We start from the raw sequence: 13,928 nt of genomic DNA, 5'->3' as shown, positions 1-13,928 counted from the left end.
AAAAAAAAAAGGTCCACAGAATAGGGCAACAAAAAACAAGGAAGCAGAAGAAGCTGCAAAGTGATCACAAAAGTAGTGTAGGAACATCTTGTCAGTGTACTTAATCTTCCCTGTGCCTGATGTATACAAAGGCTTTTTATTTCATTTTATTTACAGAAGTTGGATTGCCTGGATATAGAATTGGTCACAAATCACATTCACAGAGATTGAAGGCATTTGGCTTACCGCACTATTTCCTCAATTTGATGACTTATGGTTATACGCCCAACAAATCTGTAAAACAATATTAATGTGTCACGATTCAAGAAAGAAAAGGAAATGTTAATTTTTCAATATGCCACTAAACCCTGACCGTAACAGCATAGGAAATGAGTTAAAGAAACTGACCTGGTTTGCATGTAATGGTAAGCCCAATTCCTGGCATGCCATGATCAACAAAGCCAGGAATCTGAAGCCAAGAACAAACCAGGAAGCAACAATCAGAAATCCCAGTTCAGACATAGTGCTAAACAAACCATAGATGGAGGCTTCCTGGTTAGCTTAATTCAAAGCCACATTCTTTAACTTTCTTCCATTTAAATACAACAGTTTAACGTAGGACTTTTCCTTCCTTAGCTATAAAATAATACAGATAGTCCTTGACTTACAACCCCCAATTGAGGCCAAAATTTTTGTTGCTAAGCAAGACAGCTAAGTGAGTTTTGCCTGATTTTACAATCTTTCTTGCCACAGTTGTTAAGTGAATCACTGCAGTTGTTAAATTAGTAACACGGTTGCTAAGTGAATCTGGCTGCTCCATTGACATTACTTGTGAAGAGGTCACAAAAGGTGATCAACATGACCCCGGGACGCTGCAAATGTCATAAACATGAGCATCCAAATTTTGATCACATGATCATGGGGATGCTGCAACGGTTGTAAGTTTTTAAAATGGTAATAAGTCATTTTTTTCACTGTAACTTCGAACGGTTACATGAAAGGTTGTGAGTCGAGAACTACCTGTAACAATTTTTTCTACAGCAAATCTGCATTGTCTTGGAGAATTGCTGGCAGACCTCTCAGTGTTAGGATGACAGAGAATCAAATGTTTCATCCTGGTTTTTTTTTTACTAAGGAATGGGAAGTGAATGCTTGAACATTGGGAGAATTTTCCAAACTCAGGGAAACTCCCAAATGAAATTAACAGAGCATTCCCAGTAAGTCATGCCCTTGTTTTCCCTAAGCAACATAGGCATTTAAATTTACAACACCATCACAAGAATTTCCAGAGCAGTTTTAGCCTAATTTTTAATAGCCATAACTTTCTTTCCCAAATCCTTAAAAAAAAAAAGAGTAATAAAAAACAGAAACCTGTAAAGATCTGCTTCTGGCTGCTGGCATTCAATAACAGCTACAAGTTTGTCCAGATTGGCAACAGACTGCAACACAGCAGTTTCTGGGACTGCAATGTGTGTCTAAAAGAAAAAGAAAGAAAAAAAAGCAATGAATTGACAAGTCTCGGTTAATACTTTCGACAGATCCCCAAAGGTCCAAAGCCCTGTTTAAAAAAAACAAAAAACCTTGTGAGATCTTAAAACTGCATTCCTAATTTGCCAATAAGTTGTCAGTGTTATAGAAAATGCTGAGTTAAAACAAGCCACGATTTGGTAAACTGGTCATCTGTCAATAGGAAAACGATACATTTCTTCCATCTGGTGTTGTATTCATAAATTTCAGGACTGGCAAAATGATCTGTGAGGGTTCTTTGTTCATCCTAATGAGTGCAAGACTCCCTCACATGATGATCACCACTTCACAAATAGAAAAAAAACAAAAACCAGATCATAAATTGGATGAAGCTCTGTATTCTTGTAGAATATTTACTAAAAAGGGGAAAATAGTTGGAGAAATATTAAGGTATACGGATGCCAGTAAAAAAAAGATTGTGGGTAGTTATGTCTGTGACAAGAAATAAATAGTTGAAAATAAATAACCAATGAGAAAGAAATACATAGAGGCGGGGATTTGGTCATCTGGAAAGAATTAATGAGCATTAAATGACAGGACAAATAAAGGAAGGAAGCATGAATGTTTTAACAGGAAAGGGAAAAAAAGAAAGCTCATACTGCTGGCTATTTTGGACTGGTATATAAACCTTTCACATTCTAAATATTTTAAAATATAATGCCACGTGTTGAACTCAACATTTGTTTACTTAAGTAGAAACAGGTATTTCAAGCTCAAATATTTTAAATTTGAGACATTATGCATACCTTACTGTCTTGTTATACCAGTTCACAAAATAGGACAAAAATTGGGCAAACTAGGGGAAAATAACATAGAAAACAGAAGTATCTGTCCTTAAAGAGCTTTCTAGCATAGAGACTCTAGAAAGAGGGCAGAGAAGAGCAACAAAGATGATCAGGGGACTGGAGGCTAAAGCATATAAGGAACGGTTGCTGGAATTGGATATGTCTAGTTTAATGAAGAGAAGGACGAGGGGGGACATGATAGCAGTGTTCCAGTATCTCAGGGGCTGCCACAAAGAAGAGGGAGTCAAGCTATTCTCCAAAGTGCCTGAAGGCAGGACAAGAAGCAACAGGTGGAAACTAATCAAGGAGAGAAGCAACCTAAAACTAAGGAGAAACTTCCTGACAGTTAGAACAATTAACCAGTGGAACAACCTGCCTCCAGAAGCGGTGAATGCTCCAACGCTGGAAGTTTTTAAGAAGAGACTGGACAGCCATTTGTCCGAAATGGTATAGGGTTTCCTGCCTGAGCAGGAGGTTGGACTAGATGACCGCCAAGGTCTGTTCCAACTTTATTATTATTATTATTATTATTATTATTATTATTATTATTATTATTATTATTATTATTATTATTACTACTATTACTACTACTACTACTACTACTACTACTATTATTATTATTATTATTATTATTATTATATCCATAACTTTTTCAATTACATTTGCTAGTCCCTTGCTTATAATCAGAACTAACTACACAATACATTCCAATGAGTCATGTTAACTGTGCCTAAGAAACTCGTTCTAATATTTTTCCTTAAATTCATAAAAATGAATACAACATGGCCTTTGGCTATAAAAAAAAATCTAAAGCTTTGATATGAACTCAAAAAAAATTCAAAAAAAATTAAATACTCTTTTCTACATAAATGTAATAAAATACCCTAGCCACAATTTCAAAGAAACAAAAAAATTAATTCATGTTAAAACAGTATGAACTACAGACCTTAAGATTAGTTTCTCCATCCAAACTTGCAGTGGTAACATAGCAACAGCCATGTTCTCTATCAGAGGACAGAAGTACGAGATCAGCAGGGAAAGTTTCATCTTTGGCTACTCTCACAATGTCTCCTACCTGGGGAGACAGAAGAATGTATGGAAAAACTGATTTGCAAAATTACTGGATTAAAACAGTCCAACGAAAGCTTATTTGGTCTAATTAAATTCTTTGTAAAACTGAATACATACCTATGACTGTTTTGTTTAAACCCCACAATTACAGAAGACATTCGTTTTATGTTTCCGTGTTTCCCTGAAATTAAGACCCGGTCTTATATTTTTTTGCCTCCAAAAGAGGCACTAGGTCAGTGATGGCGAACCTTTTAGAGACCGAGTGCCTAAACTGCAACCCAAAACCCACTTATGCATCGTCGAGTGCCGGGTGGGTGTGGCCCATTGGGTGGGCGTGGCTACGGTGGTAACGGCAGACTGGATGGGACTAAAAAGTTCAATCAATCAATTCCAACTTTGCAAGATTTTTTTTTTCCCGTGAGAAGTTGAAATTGACTGATTGAACCTTTTTTTTTTGCACATAACGGTGGAGGCCTAAAGTGAAAAGGTTTTATAAAACCCAGCTGAAGGCCTAGAACTGGGGCGACGGCGCGCGTGCCCACAGAGAGGGCTCTGAGTGCCACCTCTGGCACCCGTGCCATAGGTTCACCACCACTGCACTAGGTCTTAATTTCAGAGAATATCTTACCTTAGGACCACCACAGCCAGGCCCCTCACACCCGGACACCTGTTGTGCCGCTACTTGACTTCTTCTGTGGCCGCTTGCCGCCACTTGCGACCTAACGCCATATGGTGCATTGCGCCGTTGCCGCTCCTCCCGGCAGGACGCCGCATGGTGCTTTGCACCATTTCTGCTGCTTGAGGCAGGACGCTGCGTGGCTCTTTGGGCCATTTCCACAGCAGAAATGGACCGAAGTGCCATGTGGCCTCCTGCCGCAAGCAACAGAAGCAGCCCGAAGCGCATGAGCAACGGAAGCGCCCCGAAGTGCCATGCGGCGTCCTGCCGGGAGGAGCAGCAACGGCGCAATGCGCCACATGGTGGCCAGCCACAAGTGAAGCCAAGCGGCCACAGAAGAAATCAAGTAGTGGTGCGACAGATGTCTGGGTGTGGGAGGCCTGGTTGTGGTGGTCCTACCGGTAAGGAAAGCGGGTGCGGGGTGCACGTGGGGCAGCTTCAACCCCCTACCCCTGCCCTAGCTTGATTTTTAGGGGTGCGCCTCGCCCCCAAACTAGGGCTTAGTTTTGGAGTAGGAGCTTATATTAGGCCCACCCCCAAATATCAAGGTAGAGCTTACTATTGGGCTGGGTCTAACTTTCGGGGAAACACGGTAGTAAGACACATACCCGAATGTTCTTTGATCTTGTTTTTACAAGGCCACCACTACGAACAACATACACTGGAGCTCCATTCACTTCATTGTCTGCTTTGTGCCGTAACCAATCTTCATAACCCTGAAAAAAAAAAAAAAGCAAAGGAAGTCACTAATATATATTGCCTGCTACTTGGCTGCCATCTCAAATTTTATCAGAGGACCAAACTAGAGCCTCAAAAAATGGAAACGATATTTTTCCATTTTTCCCAAATGGAAATGCTCAATATTCCTTAATGGCCCATACTAATTAAAACTACAACTCTGATCAGCTCCCAAAACTTGGAAGGGATCAAGTTGGAAGAGATGGAGCCAAGCCAAAGCAGACAATCTTCTTCTAACATGATATTCCTGCCACTTTAAGTGAGGGAGATGACAACATATATCTCTCTTTTTAAAACATATATAGTAGGAGTGATAAATTCAAGCAAGTGTGCTAATGGCAATTGTGCTGTCTGATTGTGGTTATGTTACAGAAGAGTTTCTAAAATAGATATAGGTTGCCTGAGAAGTCCTGCATGTATACTTCAAGAAAAGAGGAAAAAAGTGCAATTGCATGGTCATTCCTACTCAGATGGGAGTTGGGATGTATATAGATGTAATAAAATATCATTGGTTGCATAGTCAGCCATATGTTTAGACTGGATATGGCATTTCTGTTCACCTATTAAGTCCTTCCCAAGGACCTGGAACCAGCAGATATTGTTTGATGATGAAAGGTACTGTTGCAGGATGTAAGCTGTTTCAAAGTAAAGTTGCCTTTTGCAATTGACTGATAATGATTTTGTCAATGCTGATGGTGTTCAAGCGTTGCTCCAGACATTTTGGAATTGTATTCAAGGTACATACTGCTATTGGTACTATGTTTGCTTTCTTTTGCCACAGTTTCTATTTACAGGTCATTATATTTTATGATTTTCTCCAGTTGTTTTTTTCCCCCTATTCTGCTGCCTTCAAGTCTTGTAATGTTTAGTATCCAGACTTTTTTGTCTTTCTTATCAACAATTATTAAAAGTCTGGGGTACTGTGTGGCAGATGCTTGTCCATTTGAATTCTTAAGTCCCAGAGGACTTTATTTTCTATTACTTTGTCTCTTTTGTGGTCCCACCCGTTCTTGCTAAGTAATAGAAAATAAAGAACTGAACAGACAAACATCTGCCACTCAACATATTAATTAAGGTTGGTCACACAGTCAGCCAGATGTTTAGACTGGATTTAGCATTTTTGTCTACCTATTAGTCCTTCCCAAGGTCATGTTTGTAGAAAGTTATGTTTATACAGAACACAGTCTTGACAAAAACAACAATACAAAATTTCATCAACTATAAAGAATGATAGGTAAAACTGAATGCTGGATGAAGGTAATTTCATTTAAAGCACAGTGGAAGTTCTATAGTAAATAAGAGCCAGCCTGTGCTGCTTCAATGTATTATGCAGAGTAATTTTGAATTGTTGTTCTTTAAACAAATAAATAAATGAATAAGTCTTTTCTATCCACAGGTATTACGGAAGCACTGGGGGAAAATCAGGACCCATCAATTTCCAGGAGCCAGAATACTGGCTCTAGAAACAAGTGAATAATGCAACATCTCTCATTGTGTAAATCAATTTTAGAAGAGTTCTTTGCAAAATCTCATTCCTTTAAGACAGCAGGAAAAAAGGGTATATATACTGTACTACAAATTGAGATACAAAACTCCACCACAACTATTATGTGTCATTACTATCCACTGAAGGCTTTTCTTGTGAATCACGAAAACATGTCAGCTATATAAAAGCAATCCCAGGCAAAAACATGTTTTGTGCTTTAATGCCTAGCACCAAAATATATTTTCTTATTTCAACTGATGCTCAAACCCTTACAGAATACTGTTACTGTCATGGTTCTGACAGATGAACCTCTTCAAAAGAACTTTGAGGCATTGTTTACTTAAAAGAATCTTTTATTCGAGAAACAAAGTATCGGCACTACATAGTCGAAACAAAAAACTAAATTCCCCTCCCCTGGATACAAAGTAACAAAGCACAATTCCCTCCTCCAATAAACTGTCATAAATCACATTCCCCAATTAGCTTGAAGCGCAGGCTTTCTCCCCAGCTCTCCAGCATGCCAAAACTCTGTCAATTCTGGGCCCAATGACCTTGGATTCCCATGGCTGAGTTATTACTGTTATGACTAGCTGGACTCTCATCCACATTCCCCCTCCCAGCATCAACTAACTCTAAAAGCAATAGAGAAAAATGGCTGCATTTCCATCTGTTGTCAAAGCAAGAACAACCGATGTTAGCAGTGTTGACAGTTACATTTCAATGCAAGGAAGTGCAAAAAAAATATAGAATAGCAATGATTTAAGATACAAGGTATCTTTAGGGACAAAATAATTTAAGTTACCTCCTTCATATCACAGTTGGACCAAAAAGGTAAAAGGTCCACCCAGTATCTATACAATTCTTCCCTCATTAATGTATAAATATTCATGTTTAAAATGCAGAACGGTCGCATCAAACATTATTCTGTACAAAAAGATCCCACTAAAAACACGTTCTCCTTTTTTCTGTTCAATATTTCAGATTGCATATTTAGTGTTTTGGAACCATGCCTTGCTTTTGCTGGCTTGGCTTCTGAAGAAATACACCATGTGCTGATATCGCTAAACACATTAGCACATTGTGAGCTAACACTGATGGCCTACTGATAATTGTATTGTATTGAACATAATGTGTATGTTCTGTGCTAAGCAACTTACCACCAAAAAAGGCACATTTTCTTACCTGCTTTATGGCCGTCACAGTTATAACAAAAAACAATGGCAATCCACTAGTAATTGGACTAGTAGGAGTATCTATCATAAGCTGGAAGAGAAAAAAGACAGAAATAAATATGCATATGAGTCAAATTTTGGAAAGTCTATGTTTACATTTGTAGATTTAGAAAACTGTAAATAGTGGTTTGTTGTTGCTACTATAACACTGCACACTGAATATACTACAATATTTTATTACTCTTTGGAAATGGTTTGCAGCTTCCAAAAATTACCAAAGCCAGCCTAATGTTAGTGGATAGATTTTTGATGTTATTTATATTTTATGGCGTAACAGAATACAGCATTAACCACTTTTTTTTTATTTTCGATATTCATGCTGCTGCTTCTTGCTGGGAGATCCTCGTGAGGTAATGTGTATTGGCTGTCATTTGATGTGAAAAGGCCTGTTGCTGATTACATAGAGGGAGTCCTCAACTTACGGCCATACCTGAGCCTGGAATTATGACTGTAAATCATGCCGTTCGTTAAGTGGGTCACCACATGACTGTTTTTGTAAGTCATTAAGTGAACCCACTTCAGCTGGAAATTGGAATTAAATACTGATATCTAGCAATACATATAAACCACGATCACATGGCACTGCAAACCGTCCTAACTGGGGGCTGGTTGCCAAGCACCCAAAATGCAATCACATGACCTCAGTCTGTGTGTGTGTGTAGCCACTAGTCATAAGTACCTTTTGGGGGGTCCGTTATAACTTCAATGGTTGCTAAGACACCAGTCATAAGTTAAGGACTACCTACAAAGTACTTTAATGGCATTTGGAAAGCAGCCAAATTCTCAATGATTTTAAAATGCCCGAAAACTGAAAATGAACTTGGCAAAATTTCCCTTCTATACTTGCCAGATTAAAAGATGCTTGTGGGCAATCACACCAATGTGTTGTTCATAATTAAAAATACAGACTGTGCTAAGAATTGTTGCAGGATAGCACGTGGTGGAAGTTCAGCTGCAAGACCTTGGTTAAACACCCAGTGTGAACGCAGCATTCCACTCAAAGTAGAAATGGAAGAAGATTGCGGACACTGTGACAAAACACAGACCTCTTTCATATAACCAGGTCTGGAAGGACCTTTGAAAGCTCAGAAGTAATGAGCTTTTCCTTCTCAGTATAAACAGGATAGGGATTTTGAAGGGGATGTGTGCATTATATTGTGGTGCTGTGTCAGCTGAGGCAAAAGAAGGAAAAAAAAACCTCACGCCGCTCTGTTTCTATTATTTGCCTGCTGTCAAATGTAAAGCCCCTTCCTGTAGGGAACACAGCATGAATTCAAGAAAAAACAAGTAAATATAATTACAGAGAATTAAGCTAGTATCAGTCTAAGAGATTTACTTCCTACCAAGGATAATTGACCGTGCATGCTATAAAGCCAAAACCGTAATTTTCTGCAAAAAAATTAAGATCCTTTCGTTAACCAAATAAATGCAAGATTAAATAAATAAATAAATAAATAAATAAAGTTACATAATTTTAAAAAAATAGGTATGTACCCACTTTTGGGGAAGACAGATATGTAAAATAAGAATTGAGTGGCTCTGTCCTTTTTAATGACCTGTATTATTTGTTTGTTTCACTGCTTTTTCTTTTTCATCTGAAGGTGGCCTTGTTGCTCTTACCATGTTTTGTCAACTTCAGTTCGCTCTGACTTCAGTGTTTCTGAAATAATCTCTACTATTTCCAGAGATCACTTCTCTTATGGCCTGATCCTCTTCCCAGATCTTATGTGTTCACTGTTTGTTTTCAGGTAGTCATTTACCATCACGTACAGCTATACTGACATTTTCTGATTTCCATTTGTATTTCCTCAATGGAAATGTTCACGGTTGTGCTTTTGCCATTATCCTTTCTATGACCTTCCCTCTATCATAAGCATCTTTTCCCATCAGGATCTCCTGCCATGAAATCCTACCTGTCGAATAGGAAGCCATCTTTTCAAGCTCCCGACATCTGACTATAGTTTTAGCTTTCTTTAAAGTCAAGAATTTGAGCCTGCTAAATCGATTTTTCTCAATGTTCCTGCTATTTAAACTCTACTGGTGATTAACAAGAATAATCGATCATATTACTGTCCTTAGTTATATACTTCAAGAAGACCCTGGAACGACATATTAAACAGAATAGTCTCTCTACAGGGATGGTAGCTATTCCTCTTAGTAATTGTTTTTTTTAAAAAATAATGAAATATGCTTATGCCTAAGCACTGTACAAGCAAATCAATAAACATCACTGATAGGTGTCACTAAGTCCCTCTCCACTAGTACTTCATTCCTCTTGAACAATCTTCCATTTGCTTTTTGGAAATAATGATCCACAATTGCTCCATGGATGAGTACTTGCAAATATAAAGAGCAGTATGGTTTGTGTTCATTCATTCACTTATTTAAACCAGGATGCTTTCTATGGTAGGAAGACTAGCACTCGGAAGAACAACCAAGGAAGTCTTGGAAAAGGTATTCAGGTGCTTGAGATGTGGCAGAACTATGATCAGAATTGTATACAGGCAATGGCATTTCCTGTGACATTCTATGGAAGTGAAAGTATGAACATTGATGTTGGAAAAAATCCTTTGAGAATACCATGTATAACCAAAGAAACAAATAGGTAACAAATAAATAAAGAAACAAATAAATCAACCCAGAGTTCTCACTCAAGACACAACTGATCAGGCTCAAATGATCACACTCAGAACACATTTTGTGAAAGATCTAGCTACAATGCTGGAAAAGGTAGAAGGAAAGAGAGGAACAGGAATACCAAAGTGGAATTACAGTGGCAACAGGCACTCTGTTGGAAGACCTAAAAGACCAGGTTAGGGATAGTTTGTCACGGAGAACATTTATCCATGTTGCTAAGAAATGACATTGACCTAATGGCACATAATCAATCAATGCTGTTTACTTTATGAACTAATCCACAGGATACAAATACTGATGACACAATAAAGAAATGCTATTTGTCAACAGAAAGAGGAAACAATACAGAAAGCGTAGCAAATTGTGTTGGAATCAAAGAGGAGTACTTTAAGGTGTTAAAGGGCAACAGATCTTCATTTTTGAATAAGGCCATCTATTCATTATCTGTTGAAGGGTTATTTATGAAATATTGGCTATGATGGCTGCACAGCTAATAGTAGATTGTTCTTTGTTTCTTAAAATTTGAGAAATGTTTCTCTTCTAAAAACAATACAAGTAATTTCACTCTGATTTCATTGAAGGAAAAGAGAGGTATAGTGAAATACAGAAATTGTAAACCATTTCATGACTAAATGCCTAGCATTAGTGTCCTGTCACTATTGTTTTGCTCACAAAACAAATGTTTCAAATTAAATGGCTTTTCTGAATTTATTTCACAGCATAAATGTGAACAGTTCAAATATAGGCCAGCCAAAATACTGATGAAGCTGGGTGTAAAAAAAACACCCCAAATTAAAACACATACTAGCCTTACTGATTGAGCTTAGTACTTAACAGTTAACACTTAAACAAACCTTAACCCATGGAACTTTTTTCTGCTAAATTTAGAATCCTTTCTATTAAAGTTTTTAGACAAAAGAAGCTTTAGCACAACTTGTGAAAGCGTAAGTACAAGTTGAGAAGAAAAACTTGGCAAAAATGAGTAACGACTATTTTTTGATTACATCGTCATATGTATGGAAACACTGAATAATGAAAGGGGAGGGGAAGCATGCTTTACATGAGCAGGTGGGATTTTTAACAGTTTTATTGAAACAGCCACAACCTGGATTTCATTGCAACTTAGGTCTGAGGCAGCATTTGCAAAAGATATAAAATGTAAGACATAAATGGAATCTAACACTACAGTGGCTTGTGAAATAGAGTACAGACTATATACAGGATACACAAAACACATCTGAGGAATACATTGTTCAGTCCATTCCTCACAACAATGTTTTGCATCACATTTAAAAAGAGTTGAGAACTGCAATCTTGTCACATGCAGAGAGAATTAAGACAGATATTCCCCTGAATAGCGTAATTTCATATTTCTAGGGGGATTTTTTGAGAGCCTGTTCTTTCTTCCATCCTGTTAGCTTTGGACAACAATCAAGTCCATGAGTCAACCCTATGTATTCCACTTGTTGTTACAATGCTATTGATTATGTACCATCAAGGCACATAGATTTTTTTTTTACAATGCTATTACAACATTTTAAATAACTGCTAAATCTTATGATGGACCTGACAGCAAAAATCAATATAATCTCAACAGCACAAGCCCCAAATAATAGCTAAATTTCTGATTATAGTACTAACCAGGTTCCAGGTAGGATGAAGGAGGTAAATGACCATCCATCTGACGGTTTTAAATAGAAAAATAGCTTTAATGCTTAAATTCCTCCAGGAATTCACGTTCAGAGATTAAATATCAAATTAGGAAAGGTCTTTACTTGTGACTCTAGCTCAGGATTTTGACAATATTACTAATTCATATCACCATGCATTTGTTTTGCAAAACTGAAGCCAGCTAATGTTTTATCCCGATCTTTCCTCAATTTGTATTCACATGTGGGAAGGATTAAGAGAGGCTATTCAATCAAGTGAAATGCCAATTTATGGATAACCAGGTTTCAAAATATATTATATATAATAACTAAACTGCATCAACATTTTAACATCCTCCTTTTAGAGTGAAGAAAACATGTTAGTCACTAGGAATAAACCTTACGAAGCAGATCAGCTAACGTCTTATGAAACCACAGAAAAATACGGACAAACGTCCAGATAATGGCAGTGCAACATGTCACTAGATATAAATGAATTCTGAGAGTAAGCTACTAATTGTTGCAAAAGTCAATAAACTAAGCTTTATGCTTGGTTATATTCAACAAGATTTTTTTTCCAAATCCCTCATTTCAATTGCACATGTTTAAGTAGTGTTAAATTATCCAACTTACCTGAACCAAAAATATTATAAGAAAATAAAAATTGGCTACTCTTCTAAACTGCTCAAATAGATTTTTGGGCACAAAATTCCACACGGTATACTGCAAGAGAAAAAAAAAAGTAACATTTAAAAACTGCTGAAGTAATTCATTTCAGCTTTAATCATTTTTTAAGAATTGTACATTCTGCATTCAAAATTCCACAAATGTTAACAAGCCCTCTCTTAGAACATTCATATCAGCCAGCTAAGTTCCATGTTTACCTTTATGCGTTAAATTTGCAACAAAATACTGAAATTTATAAAGAAAATGAATTAACCGACATCTGATATTGGGTTTTCTAGCATCTAAGCTTCATTTTGATTACAATATAGGTTATCCTCAACTTACAACCATAACTGAGTCCAAAACTGCTAAGCAAGGCAGTTGTTAAGAGAGTCATACCCCATTTTACCATTTTCGCCATGGTTAAATAAATCACTATAGTTAAGTGAATCATGCAGTCATGAGAACCTGGCTTCCCCCACTGACTTTGTTTGTCAGACACTCCCTAGGAAGGTTGCAGATGACAATCCAAGAACCCCAGAATGCTGCAACCATTGTAAATCCATGCTGGTCGCAAAGCACCTCAAGTTTGATCCCATGACTATGGGGATGCTGCAGCGGTCATAAGTGGTTTATAAGTCACTTTTTTCAGTGCCATTGTTAACTTTAAATAGTCATTAAACGAATGGCCAACCTGTAAAGTGAATTGTCTATGAAGCTGCTTACCATAAATGCACTGCAACTGCCTCCACCACAAGCACAACTAGGTGTGGAATATTGGTTGATGCCATGCAACCACTTCTATCAATGACTGCAGTCACAGCTCTCCCATTTGCAGTCATGAAGCGGAGCATTGGAGAGGGAGAGTCCTGCCCTCCCAGGTGTGGTGGGCTGGAGAGAATGCCTGCCTGGGCCTCCCACTACACCCAGCTTGTCCCGAGCCTTCTCCTGCAGGTGGAATGTGGACCGGGGGTTGGGGACCCCTGCCCTAATCCTATTCAGATACACATCTGAGAGTTGTTGTTTTTTTTTAAAAAAAAATCTGATGTATCTAACTAAAATTTATCTTTAACTATAGCACTCTACCAAGCATACGTGTAGATGTTAAAATTTCCCATACCTTAGAGGAGATTATTCTGTTTTCTGCAAACTTCTGAGGAACATAATGGCCATGCTGGGGAAAACGATTTGCAATATAAATAGTTCGATTATCACTCTGATGTGGTGGGTCAAAACCCTGAAAAAAAAACCCCAAGAACATTATATTATTGATAGCCGTATCTCAATATTTATAATACATTTTAAACCGTCTTGATATTCTTCACAATAATTCTGAGAAATAATGTCTCCTTATTCAGAATACATATTCTTGGTGAAACACAGACGAAAAACAAATACAATACCTAAAAAGAAACAAAAAGTAATATTTATTTGTAACTTGCCTTTATTATTGTTAGAAATAATCTAAGGTGGTGAATATAA

At 37.5% G+C, this 13,928-nt stretch overlaps 1 protein-coding gene across 1 annotated transcript in view; it reads right to left on the bottom strand.

The window, feature by feature from the left end:
* Positions 1-13,683, bottom strand: part of LOC107287832 (probable phospholipid-transporting ATPase IF) — a gene marked incomplete at its 5' end in the record, with an annotated part of 61,084 nt that extends 47,401 nt beyond the window's left edge. Inside the window, 7 exons of the mRNA XM_015816385.2 lie at positions 226-273; positions 1,351-1,454; positions 3,238-3,366; positions 4,647-4,754; positions 7,445-7,525; positions 12,414-12,503; positions 13,567-13,683. Of these exons, the coding sequence (XP_015671871.2) occupies positions 226-273; positions 1,351-1,454; positions 3,238-3,366; positions 4,647-4,754; positions 7,445-7,525; positions 12,414-12,503; positions 13,567-13,683 (677 nt within the window). The remainder of the gene's footprint in view (positions 1-225; positions 274-1,350; positions 1,455-3,237; positions 3,367-4,646; positions 4,755-7,444; positions 7,526-12,413; positions 12,504-13,566) is intronic.
* Positions 13,684-13,928: the final 245 nt, after the last annotated feature.

The sequence above is a fragment of the Protobothrops mucrosquamatus genome, unplaced genomic scaffold (assembly GCF_001527695.2).
Source record: "Protobothrops mucrosquamatus isolate PMUCROS unplaced genomic scaffold, P.Mucros_1.0 scaffold_113, whole genome shotgun sequence".
Lineage (NCBI taxonomy): Eukaryota > Metazoa > Chordata > Lepidosauria > Squamata > Viperidae > Protobothrops > Protobothrops mucrosquamatus.
The sequence above is the reverse complement of the archived record's forward strand: the minus strand, read 5'-3'. Positions and strand labels throughout refer to the sequence as shown.